At 36.7% G+C, this 13903-nt stretch overlaps 1 protein-coding gene across 1 annotated transcript in view; it reads left to right on the forward strand.

Annotated features, from left to right (window-relative positions):
* Positions 1 to 13903, forward strand: part of LOC132107251 (receptor-type tyrosine-protein phosphatase N2-like) — a 223739-nt gene that overhangs the window by 171050 nt on the left and 38786 nt on the right. Inside the window, exon 13 of the mRNA XM_059513490.1 lies at positions 13342 to 13551. Coding sequence (XP_059369473.1) covers positions 13342 to 13551 — 210 coding nt within the window. The remainder of the gene's footprint in view (positions 1 to 13341; positions 13552 to 13903) is intronic.

The following is a 13903-nucleotide window of genomic DNA, read 5'->3' on the forward strand; positions in this document are numbered from 1 at the left end:
GGGCCGTGGCCTGATTAAACCCCAGCAGATGAAGGTAACAGCTATCCTCTCCACGCCACGTCCCAGCTCCAAGACACAGGTACGGGCTTTCCTGGGGTTGGCAGGGTATTACCGTTGCTTCATAAATAACTTCTCCTCCTTAGCAGCCCCCCTCACAGACTTGACCAGAAAGGGGCAGCCGGAGAAGCCGTCCTGGGCCCCTGCAGAAGAGGAAGCGTTCCGTCGAGTCAAGGCAGCCCTCACGTCGGAGCCAGTCCTGCGGGCCCCGGACTTTAACTGCCCCTTTATGTTGCAAACGGATGCCTCAGACACAGGATTGGGAGCCGTCCTCTCCCAGGTACAGGACAGCCAGGAACATCCCGTAATCTACATCAGCCGGAAGCTGACCCCCACGGAACAGCGCTATGCCACCGTAGAGAAGGAGGCGTTGGCCGTCAAGTGGGCAGTCCTGGAGCTGAGGTATTATCTATTGGGAAGGAAGTTTACCTTAATTACTGACCATGCCCCTTTGCAGCGGATGGCCTGGGCGAAAGACACCAATGCCCGGGTAACACGGTGGTTCCTGTCGCTCCAGGACTTCCACTTCAGCGTACAACACCGAGCCGGGACAGCCAACGCCAATGCCGACCGTCTCTCCAGGATTTGCTCAGATTTGAGTGTGATGCGTGTCCCGATGCCTCATCAGCGTCGCCCTGGAAATGCACGAGGAGCACCTGGAAACCTCATCACCGGCCGATCGGTCACGGCTGCCGACAATCAAGCATAAGCATAACCTACATAAGCCGCCGCCCTGATACACAAGGGAGTGATCACTCCAGAAGACTGGATGCTAACGCTGTTCTCCGTGTTCCCTTGCAGAAAGCTCGTGACCGATCAGCACCCCCCACGCATGGACACGCCGCACCTGGGACACCACCACGACCAGCGCACCAGCACTTCCAACTTCCAACCACTAAAAACTCTCTCACCCTAATAAATCCACTCTCCGGGGCCTTACTTTGTACTCCTCGCTGTCGTGTGATTCTTCACCCAGTGACAATATATATATTATTAAAATTATAACGCAACACTTTTGGTTTTGCCCCCATTTTTCATGAGCTGAACTCAAAGACCAGGGTTGGGTATAACAAGTTACTGTAATCTAATTTCTTTTTCTGGAAACACAGTAATGTAATGCATTGTATTTTAAATTTGTGCATTTTGATTACAGTTATTAAAGGCAATATAATTACGTTACGTTACTAATGTTAAGAAAAAATAATTATATACCATATAAAATCATGTTTTGCATGGGGTCAACAGAGGCACTGACGCGATCACTTGCATTTTTTCCTGATAACAGCAAAAATAATAAAAAAATATTCTACCATTAGTAAGTAATCTATATAAAACCAACACAATGTACACTCTTTCCCGTTTGAGCTTATTATCTGTAATGTGTTCACACTCAGTGCATGTGGTTTATATTAAGAATGTTAAGTTTTAGAAATGGATTAAAAGTCAAGTTGCTGTTTTTATACCTAGGTAATATTTTTCAGTCAATATTAAATTAATGAAAGATCTACAACTTTCACTTTGAACGGTTTTTTGTAGGTTTGGTATGTTTTCAAAGTAATTTGAAAGTAATTAGTAATCTGATTACTTTTTACATGCAGTAATCAGTAATGTAATCAAATTACAATTTTCAAGTAGTAATAAATCATTTGTTATCTATAACTTTTTTGAGTAACTTACCCTACAGTGTGTGTGTGTGTGTGTGTGTGTGTGTGTGTGTGTGTGTGTGTGTGTGTGTGGTATCTGGTATCTGATATTTTATTAGACATATTATGAATTGTAAAGCTTATTTAGCTGCACATGGAGACGTTTTTTTTAAGAAACTTGTTTAAAATTTTGAGACAAAACAAGCAAAGGCTTTTGACAAAAAAAACGAATAAATTACCATTAACCATCACTGTGTTCTGAGAAAAAAATAATAATAATAATAATTGATGTAGAATCAATTTTCACTCAGAAATATAATTATTTTTATTAATAAATTTTACACAAATAAATTCCACAATTAATTACAAAGAAATGAAAAGTAAAAAAAATTACCTAATTTTTTTTACTAGAAAAACTGAAATAGTATTTTCTTGTAAAACATGCTTCAGTAATATCTGTATCATTCAGAATTTTGTATTAGGAATTGGCACTTTTAAAACATGTGTAAATGTGTGGATGGACAGACATTATAACAGATAGGATGGCCAGAAATTGTCATACATAAAATAATTTTTCATGAATTCAATATTCTGTATACATTGACTGCAGGGGGTGCATATTTGACGCATATTCATATTAAATAGCTTCAAGCTATCGTCTGACAAAGCTATCTGTGCTTGAAATGCAGTTTTAGGCTAAAGAAAGTGTATCGCAGTAAAGCTACTGTTAAGGAGTTTTACAAGCATTATCAGAAAGCAAGAAAAAATTGCATCTGTCAGGTGTTTTAAGTATGATGCTGAACTTTAAACACTGCCACATTAAAGAGGCATTCACACATAATATTGTGCAAAACCTGTGTAGGGGTATGGACTGTCGCAATAATAATAAAAAAGATAATAATAATAATGGTACAATTGTATTAGTACTATTGTACGTGTTTGTATTTGTACAAAAGCACTTCCTTCTTTTTCCAAATTACATGCATGATATCTGTTGATTACAACAGTCTCATGTGATGTTAAAGGGATAGTTCACCCAAATAGCAAAATTATGTCATTAATAACTTACCCTCATGTTGTTCCAAACCCGTAAGACCTCCGTTTATCTTTGGAACACAGTTTAAGATATTTTAGATTTAGTCAGAGAGCTCTCAGTCCCTCCATTGAAGCTGTGTGAACGGTATACTGTTCATGTCCAGAAAGATAAGAAAATCAGAGGGTCAGTTAGAATTTTTTGAAGCATCGAAATTTATTTCGATATTTGTATAATTTTCTAAAATTTTTAGACCAAAATGTATTTTCGATGCTTCAAAAAATTACAAAAACTGACCCTCTGATGTCACATGGACTACTTTGATGACGTTTTTCTAACATTTCTGGACATGGACAGTATACCGTACACACAGTTTCAATGGAGGGACTGAGAGCTCTCGGACTAAATCTAAAATATCTTAAACTGTGTTCCGAAGATAAATGGAGGTCTTACTGGTTTGGAATGACATGAGGGTGAGTTATTAATGACATAATTTACATTTTTTGGTGAACTAACGCTTTAACTTTGGTGCTTCCGTAAATATTAGCACTTAATACTGCATTTTGTGTTTACTTTATGTTAGATTTTGTTTTAATTTCTGAAAAAAAAAGAAAAAAAGGAAAGAGATATACACAAAAACATTGGAAATCGAGATGGGGGCAAAGAAATTTCACAACACTATATGTGCATTAAGATTTGTTTTCAGTGGAATTCCTGGAATAGACAAACCTGTTATTTACAAGGTGTACTTTATACATACCTTTGGCCATGTTGCAATTTTGCAAATATGACTAAAACTCCAGTGTCTCATTTATTTTAATTCTTATTTCATGTTATTTATTTATTTGTCAAGGACAAAACATATTTATCAAGCATCACACTGATGTAAATGTGCCAGATTTAGCTAACTGCTAATTTTCATCTGCTGTCCCTATGTGCAAATAATATTTTCTAGGTTTATACAGATGTAAAATGAGTCAGGACTATACCTGTGTAAGCTAGTTCTTCAAGGCAAAAAAGTTGTTTTGTTGTTGTTGTTGTTGTTTTTTCATTCTATAATTTCCTTGTGGGCATAGATGAAGTAAAGGTCATAGCCACTTACCACTCACCTCTCTTGACTTACAGTATAAGCAATGACATCACAGTAATCTTTCTTTTTACACTTTTAGACTTTCAACGACTGCTTTTAACATAACTGCAGGACTTGACCCCTAAAGTAAAGACATTACTTCTGTGGCAACATAATGGCAGTAAGAAATAAGTTCTGTGAAAAGTCTCCACATTCTTCAGCAGGTAGATCACAGTACTTAGGTCACTGGTCTTTAGAGGTTTGAGAGGCAGTGGTGGAGCAGCAGTCTATAATTACTGCATCTGACTCTTAGTGGAGGTAAGACACCTTCAGCAAAAGGCATCTCTGATGCTGTTTTTAAAGGTTTTTAAAACAGGGCTTTCTCTTTAACCTGGTGTTTATCAATAACATATTGTGGTTTAAATGCAGTTAAAAGTAGGGCACAAATCAGAGAGTGTGGCAACTTGTACTCTGTGCTGGGGTGTTTTAAACTGAAGGTATATCCAAATGAAGGGTGCTCCAAATACATAGTCTGTAAGATTCTTCTTAGAGGACAGATTATAAATGTGTTTTTTTTTATCTATAATGAATAATTTAAACCTTTTAACCTCACTAACACATTAGTTATAGTATCCGTGTGATTAAGGCACAACTGAAAAGTAAGGCATATAGAAGAAGCAATAACAAATAACACAAAATTGATTACATTTTGTACATTTGAGCAGATTCATCATAGCCTTCCATCTGAGGTTTGAAAAGTCCTAAATGCCATAATGTGCCGCACTTTCATCAATAAATTTCATCATATCTCATTTCAAAGTGGCTTCCAAGCATGTCCTTTAAAAAGCAAGAACTTCTAATAGAGTTCAACATAATAACTATGGCTTAAGGCCCTGAGAGTACAATGTTTCTAATGAAATCCATTACTCTTAAACTTTAAAGGGAGCCTATCAGAAGTATTGATATGGGCATTAAGGGAATGTTTTAATTGTTGGCCCTGGCCCCAGCAGCTTTGAGTAAGGTTGACTGAGCCGTGAGTCAGCGTTTTTCACCAGATCAGTAGCAGTGTGGAACAGTAATTGTGCAGCTTAGAGAGTTTTTTATGATGCGGCACAAAGTAGGAAAATTTGGTGAATAGATGTTTTCACAGTGGAGCCAGTTGATACCACGTCGGTCTTTTTTAAGGGATTGTTATTTGTGTCTTCCTGAAATCATGTGTCCGAATGTTTCGACTTGTATTCAACTATGTATTTGGTGTTAAAAAGCACAAACAGTGCTGATATTCCATTGACATTCTACATATTCCATGGAGTTTTATTCTTAGTAACTGCGTGGCCTCGTGGTTTGATTTTCTTTATTGGTTTGCTTTTCAATGTTATTTAGTAGCTAAGTCAGCTGTGTGTGTTGTGTGTTGTTGGGTTTTGATCATGCTGAGTACATATACACAAGATGACAAGCGTAGCATTTACCTTGATCGCTAGCTTGTTCATAGCTTTGAACCGCCTGGCATGGGTCTTTCTCTAGCCTAGATTCAGACAATGAGGGAGCTTATTTTAACAAGCTAATCTACAGCAGAGACTGCAGCGACATGGACGACACATATCTCTCCCTAAATTAGTCCTTTAAGCCTTATATATGTATGAGACAAAGAAAGCCAAATGTTAGCGCTCACCAATTAGTGCAGCGGTGTTCAGCGTGGATTAGAAACGGTTGTTTTTTTTCCCATCTTCTCCCCTCCGCCAAATCTCTTTCATCCATGAAGAAAATAATTATTTGATTAGGCTACTTTTCCTTCTCAAGGTGCACTGACATTTACTGCTGTTCGGGTGAATTTTCGTGGTTGAAATTAAGAATATGGAGAGTAGAACATTAAACAAATATTGGTGATGTTTTACACATGCATCTTTCTGTTATATTTGGACAAATGATTTTGGTGATTAATCAATTGACAATCCTTAAAAGTCTGATTACATAGTATTGCCTGGTAACACTGTTAAAAGATCTGTTTAACAAATGTTACCGCTTTGTGCCAAGTCATGAAAAACAGCCTAAAGTGCACATTTGCTGTTCCACAAAATGTTGCTAATGTGACCGCACCTTTATACCATCACAGTCAACAGTCTTTCATGGCAACTTAATACAGAATGGCAAAACCGTATAATATCAAAAACCGTATTGTACAAATTATGACTCCTCGTGGGACCTTCTTGGAATAGCCAGCTCCATTAAACAACAGCATGTTGCTCTTTGTCTTACTTTTGTTAATGAATAAATTGCACAAACCTTAGTAAGGATAGATATCAGGAGTGTACAATGTACTTTCAGTTTTTACACCTAAAACTAAATTAAGTTTTAACATCCTTTCAAGCAACATCAAAAATCAATTACCCTGTTGGGAAATAAATAGTTCTGTAACGTTTTTTTTGTGTGTAGTATTAGACTGGTTAGACAAGTTAATGGGTTTGATTTTTAGATGCATTAAACAAAGAAAAAGTACAAGGAGAGAAGCATGGAGATGAGCAGAACAGAACAAAAATCAACAGAATATCAAAAATCAGGAATTTTTGTAGCGCAATCTACAATTATGACACCTTTTAGCATCAGACAATTTGCTACAACCGATTAAAATAAGCAGTCTTCTATGTGAAGCCTACACTCACTATACACTGTTCAAGCATCTTCATTCGAGACTGGGGGTTATACCTGAGGGGAGACACTGACAGATGGTGCTGTGGGTATGGTTGGAGGCAGCCTGACTTCACCCTCCATGCAGATGCTTGTTTAACATCAATTCCTCCTTCTGCAGTCTGTGATTTAGATACAGTAGATCAGTACAGTTAAAAGAGTACATCAAGTGATGGTACTATTGTTTGTCAGTCACCACAGGACTCTTTACAGCCTGAAGACATGCAGTGATGTCTCTATAAAATGCTGAGTGGCACTGCAGCTCTAGGTTTAGTTACAAGTTAGTGTTAAAGTCCTTGTTGAAATATGATGTTGCATTTTTGGAAATTAAATGTCTGTAATTTCACATATCATTCCTTAAAAGGTTGTATGTATATATGTGTGATTTGAGAAATGGCAGTGAGGTTTTTAGTCATCCAGATTTTATTCTCTAGAATATTGAACAAATGGTTGATGCACCATTGCTTGAAGCTGTGAAATAATGATTTTATGCATATTAGGACACAGATGTACCATTCTTGCAGGAATTTATCACACAAACATATAGACAAAACAGGCGTATGGTCATAAAATGGAAAGAGAAAAATAAAATTATGGAATACTGTATGTGCTCAGTGTGGTTATCTGAGCATCCTGTGGTTTTGGGCTTCTGCACAGTTTGTCCATGTGAAAGATCATATTTTATACAAGTCATTCACTACAGCATGCCCAGATTCATGCAGCAAGAAAGGAAAATAAAGCAAGGTGAGCTTAAAGGTGGAAATATGTCTGATGTGTGTTTATCTGTTCTCGAGATTCTGGAACGGGTGAACCACTTTATTTGTTCCTCTCTGATTTCTGCCAACTACAGCTGTCAAGCTGTGGGACAAAGAGGGGTAAGCAGGGTTCAACGGAGGGAGGAGTGCAGCTGAAACCAAAGATAAATTGAAGACCCCTTCTCAGACTCGTCATCTGCATTTGACGGGACCCCACCCCCAGAACCTCCAACCCAAAGACACACACACACACACACACACACACACACACAGCCACTTACCTCACAGGCACATGTTGTATCGCTCTTACACACTCTCCCTCTCTGAGTGCTTGCATTGCTTTCTCTTTCTCTTGCACACACACAAACACTCAAACAAGCCTCCCCCTCCCCTCTTTTCCCTCTCTCTATTCTCCATGTTAGATTTAGTAATCCCTCTCTGCTCACTGCAGCTGTTGCCCTCCTCAAACCTTACAATAGTCCCTCAAAACTGTAATAAAATAAGTTTTATTTTTTTGCTGATTTAGTCACTGCTTCACTGCATGGGCTTCATCCCGTTGACTCTAAAGTGTTTCCTTGGCCTACAATGAAAAATGGTGTCCTTAAAATGTGTGGTAACATCTAAATTCAGTGATTTTATTCAAATACATATATATATATTATTTAACACTGCTGAATCAACCCTTATATATTAGGTTACACCGATAAAACTCATTTTAAAGGCAAGATTAGGTAGAAACACTTTTACAGTCTATTTTGTCTATCATAAAATCATGCATTATTTATTATTATTTTATTGTATTATTTATTTTATTTTTGTTATTATTATACCCCCTGAGCAAACCAAATCCGACTAAGTAAAGAAAACAAATCTCTATTAGATATTTAGGGGGGGGGGGGGGTTGAGAGAAAACAAACTCCTCCTCTGGCAATAAACACATTATAATACATTTGTAAATGCTACATATTTAGTGGATCTAAGTAGGCCTATGTATAATACTAGCCATGTTAAATAAAATAGAGAAATAAGGTAAAATGCTAGACGATGATTAAATGGTAATTGATTTATATTCTTTGAAGTCAGTCGTAAAACGTCGGGTCGTTCTAGGCAGTGGAGAGTGAAGCGTCCTTCTCTGTCTGGCTCGTACAGACTGTAGTTGGCAGTAGGCGTTGCAACATTAGTTAGTTCTGATTGCAATATGGGAGAAAATTTGGGGAAAATCCAGCGATTCAGCAGGCACAGAAATCCCGAATAGTTGAACAAATGAGTGACAAGCTCTCCGTCCATTCAAGCTGGCACTCTACCCCGCGCGCGCTGACTAGCGCCCCGTGCGCTCTGGACAACATGTGGAGGCATCGCTATAGCAACCAGTGGATGTGACATGTGCTACAGACAGCGACTCGAGTCTCGCTGAATATAAGGAGGGGCTCCGAGAGAAAGAAAAAAAATCCCTGGCTTTTCAGTCGCAAATGATCATTCAAAGGACCAGACAACCCTCTGCAGCTTCTTATAAGTCTTTGGGAAATGTGGCGGATGATTTAGCTCGCCTTTTTTTCTCCCGCTCTGCCTCAGTCTTTTTCTTTCAAACTCTTTTTTTTTCTTCCCTCCGTTTGAAAAAAAAATATTCAAACGGCGACGCTCTTTTGTTGAGGTGGACGCAAACGGGAAGGTTTAGAACTTTTACTTAGCTAGCGGGATTGCGAAAGGAGGCTGCAGTCTCCAGTCGGACATCTGCGGAATAGGATCTTGAAAAGCATCCCTCGCGCGCTGTCCGATTATGGAACTAGGTAGCTATCTTTTGCACTTGCACATGTCTGTTGATGCGCATGTATAGTGGTGGGTAAATAAATGTTACGAGGCTCTGAAAGCGCCATTAAGCGTCACCTAAAACTTATTGCGCATTCGGATGCATCTGGACTGATAATGAGAGTGACATTGTCCTGCAAGACTTATATGGCGGTGCTCCAGCATGACACATTTCATCGTGCTTTTTCATTTAAAGCGCTTCTGCTGAGAGAAGCTCGTGCGTAGTGTGTGCGATTTAATGTCTAAGATGGTTTGCAGATCGTTGTGTAATTGATATTGGTCGTGAGTCAATATAGAGTGGTAGTAAGAGCTGAACAAATGGTAGAGTACAAACAGAAACATCATTCTGTTTCTTTATAGAGGGGGGAATCGTTGTTTAGCTGTTCGTTTGATGGAAATCGATCGCACTGAAAGCGGTGTTCAGTCTGCGTGGGTCTTTGCGATTTGCAAATGAGTTGGAGTGCAAAAGAAATAATAATATGAGAAAGATGAATAGGTAGGTTGATGGTGGAGAAATAAATAATAATAAATAAATAAAAACTCCGTGCACTATTTGGTGGTAATTTATAGTTTCTTTATCTCTAAAAAAAATTACATTTTAAAGAGATTTTCCATATGGGCTAAAGAATAGAATGAGTCCCGTGGGCCATAATATTGTATAAACTTCAAGGAATTAACAAACTGCAATTATCAGAGATTCATTCTATGCTTATTCCATATATTCAGGTGTAATATTTGACTTGTAAATAATTTTTACACATTGGGTATGTCTAATCTGTTATTTACATTTAAAAAATGTTAACTTGAGTGAAATAGTTAGTGAAATATAAGATATAATTAAAGTCATAATAGATTTGCATGTATTCCCTGATGTACAATGTAACTTTGAATTTATCCAATAGGATCCCTACATTAATGGGGTTATCTTTCTCTATATAGTAAAACAAGAATATTTTTCTCACTTAATACAAATTTAGTGTAGTTTTGTGTGCAAAAATATAAGAACTAGGAGTGCAAATTAGAAAGATTGTAAGACTGATTTTCATTTGTTCAATATTGTGTGCATGATGTTTTTTTTATATAGGTTTTTAGTTCAGTTTATTTATTTATTTATTTTCCTCATATTTTTAAGATCTAGGCTATAGAGCTGAGAGGGGAGTGGATGGTTTTAAAGTAGAGTGATTATTGTGTGTAATAGAGAAAAAGGATATAAGGGCGGCCCTTGTCTCAACCTTTCACCCATCATAGTCTCTCCTCCACCCAGCCCTTCCCTCAATGATTTAAATCAGCCGGAGCATCCCAAATCCATCTCCCTTTTTTATCTCTCTTTTTTTTTTTTTTCAAAATGTTTGATTTTCTTCTATCCTTTTTAAAGGGGAAAAATAGAGGATAAAAAAACCTTTATAAAAATCAAAAGTCTATACATACAGATTGCTTAAAGTTAATTGCTATCAGTAATATTTGTCTGGCCGTACATTGATCTTTTTGTTAGGGGTTAAGTTTATGTTTTACCTTGGCTTGGACATTAGTCCTGGATTGAAGTATTATTTTATATGGACACTGAATCACCATTTTACAAATGTTGTTATTCAATAATATTTAATCATTTAAAAATGTAGATTTATCAGGATTTTTGGTAAATTTTCAGTCGAGAGATTCATTAGCTGAAAAGTGAGGATAAACTATCAGATGACCCTGCAAACACACACATTAATCCAGGAACACATTCACCCAGTAACATATTTTCCTCTTCTTGTTTGCTATGTCTTGCTTTTAATTTTTTGTGTGTTTTTATGTTTTTCATATTATTCGTTTAAAAAAATTCTTATTTGTATTTAGATTAAAATAAAATGTATTTATACATTCTTATTTAGATTTAAAAAATAAAAAAAGTAAATGCATTTGTTTTATTTTGACTTTTTATTGTATATTTGAATAAAGAAAACATTTCTTCACTGAAACAAATTTTTGTGGAATTCTAGATACTTTATAGATTTATTTGCACAAAATGTTTTGTATTTCTACTTTACATGACTTGTCTGTATTTTTTTTTTCTTTAGTATACTTAGTAAATCAGAAATTTGCAAGTCCAATTGTATTCCCTACAGAAGAACAAAACCATAAAAGCATAAAGCAAGTCTGTCCCTCCCTTTTTACCTTTTTTCACTATTTTGTAGTGAAATTTTCTTCTCTGCCTTTAATGTAACTGTGTCTTTGTGGGTTCTTTGCTATAAGACTAAATGTGTTGCAGAAAGTGAGAGGATTTGACACATTATTTCATTTGAAATAATTATCAGATTTGTTTTCTTCAATAAAGATTTATTTTTGTTTTTTGAAAGTAAAGGTATAGGTAATCCCACATTAAAACATACCATGTAGAGTCTGCATTGTATTTCTACATTTTTGCTGTCCTCTTATAGTAGGAGAAGGCATTGCATTGACTGGTTATTTCTTTCTCTTATTTTTTTTCTAATAATTTCTCAGCGACATTGAGTTTTCCCCCATATTTTAATTATTTATTATTATTTTTATTTTTATTTTTTATTTTTTTTGCTTATAATTACATATATCAATTGTACATGCAACAAAAGAATATGTGTAAATCCTTTAGAACCATTTTTGTATGTACAGTATATGCAAATATGCTGTAGGATTCATTTTCTTAGTCATCATTAATTTCATATACACTGTAATCTGCATTTAACTTGGGAATAGACTATATCAAGACAACATTTTTCATTTTTCTTTTATATCTTCTCTCACTAATGCATGTATTCTATTTAGTTATAATTAATTGTGGACATTATTTAGCAAAGCACAATTTTCTTTTCAGAGCCAGCTTTTCATGTTAGAGATCTTTTCATGTAATTCGATTGAGAGCACTAAGCCTATAGAGGGATGGAGAGAGGAGAGAGAGGAGATTCTGATCCAGCTGAAGGCACCCTCCTCTCTACAAACTCTCCATGCAACATTTGAGGGGTGGAAAGCAAATCATTTCTGCACCAACAAAAGCTCACAATCACAAAAAAAATAAAAACTAATCCTTAGAAACTACTAAACCTCACATTTAGGTGCTAATATTTTCAGTAACGTGTAGCCAGTGCATGGGGGATTTCAGGGTAAATGGAGTGGCATATGTAATTAAAGCTCGATTTGAATATTTTGTGCTTCTCAAATTTGCATTCTGTTATACAATGTGTAGCAGTCCTAAATGTTATGTTTTGGAAAAATAATACTTCAATAAAGAATGTGAAGTAGATTATGAGTATCCAGGAAACAGAAAATAGTAATCGTTTCTAAAATAACGATCAGAAAAATCAGTCGTAGCATGGCATCTCATTTGCTCGCATGCCTTTTAGTTCTGTGATCAGTCAGTTGGTATGATAGCACTGAATGCGAATAGAGGCAGATTAAAAAAATTCTGAACCCCATTCTGAAGGCCTCAGTCTATTCAGCCTCAAAAGGCATTTGGAAACAATACGCCACCAATCCCCCAGCAGCTTAGCCCCGTCTGTCAGCCCTCCCCCCGAGGGGCTAACAAGCCTGACAACCCCCTCTACAGTGGAACGTTAGTGGGGCTCGGACCTTTTTGGTACTCCCCCTCGGCTTAGACCCTCTCCCATTTTATTAACTTGGAGGTCTGAGCCAATTCCCCCATCCCGACCAAACCCAAGACTTGGAGGCTAATTAGCAACAAGCTGGTACAGTGAGGACCGACCCTAATTGCTCTGTGGTGGTATGCTACAACCTGCCAAGACAACAATGGAGCAGGCCTTCGCTTCCCAAGTGTCGGCTTGAGGTGTATCTACGTCAGTGTGTAATAATTATAAGCAGTATATAAGCTTCTTGGCACCTAATTTAAATGAATTATATGAAAACACCAGTTGGACATTATACTATGATCAGCTGAGTGATATATATATATATATATATATTTAAAATACATCCTCTATATTTGTCTTAAATGTATCTTACATTTTGAAACATGATTTTTTATTTTTTTTTACAATTAATGGTTTTATGTTTCAATTTATTTTAAATGTAACATATTCCTGTGATGCAGAGCTGAATTTTCAGCAGTCATTACTGAAGTCTTCAGTGTCATATGATCCTTCAGAAATCATTCTGTGCTGATTTTCTGCTCTAGAACTATTTCTTATTATTATCAGTGTTGAAAACAGTTGTTCTTCTTAATGATTTGGTATACTTTATATATAATGTGTGTCTGTATTATCTTGTTTTCAGTTCACAGTGTTAAACAGAGTTTCTCTCTCTTCTCCGCTCTATTTTCAGAGGGGCAAACTCAATCACATCCCCGTGGTCAAACAGAGTCAAGTGGAGCCAGGCAACTTTTTGATTCTGGTGGTGGTTTCCATGGTTTTTATTGTCATGGTGCTGGGGATGTCAGGGGCCCTGTACTGCTATCGCTCCCACCATAAGATGAAGGAAAAGCTCACTGGTTTGGGAAGCTACACAGGCCACGATGCCACGACAGCCTATCAGGTAGGTGCAGGCAGATTATTTCAGCCAATTCTGTTTTTGTTTTTTTTCAGTTTTTCAGTTTTTTTTCTGTTCAGATTAATATGAATACAGTAATCATTTCTGATTTTAAGATATCCTGGACAAGTTGTCCTTAACCAAGGTTATTTTAACCTTCGATTCAGCAAACCTTTTCTGAGTAACACTACCCATATTTGCGATCATCACCAGGTGTATAATGGTTTCAAAATGATTGTATCTTATTAACAAAAAGGCAATTAAATTAATTAAGAGCTTCTTTCCTTAACTATTACCCATTGGAGCAGACGCAGATGTCCTTGCACGACTGCAGTATTTAATATGAATCCTAATTGAG

This window comes from Carassius carassius, chromosome 2 (assembly GCF_963082965.1).
Source record: "Carassius carassius chromosome 2, fCarCar2.1, whole genome shotgun sequence".
Classification (NCBI taxonomy): domain Eukaryota; kingdom Metazoa; phylum Chordata; class Actinopteri; order Cypriniformes; family Cyprinidae; genus Carassius; species Carassius carassius.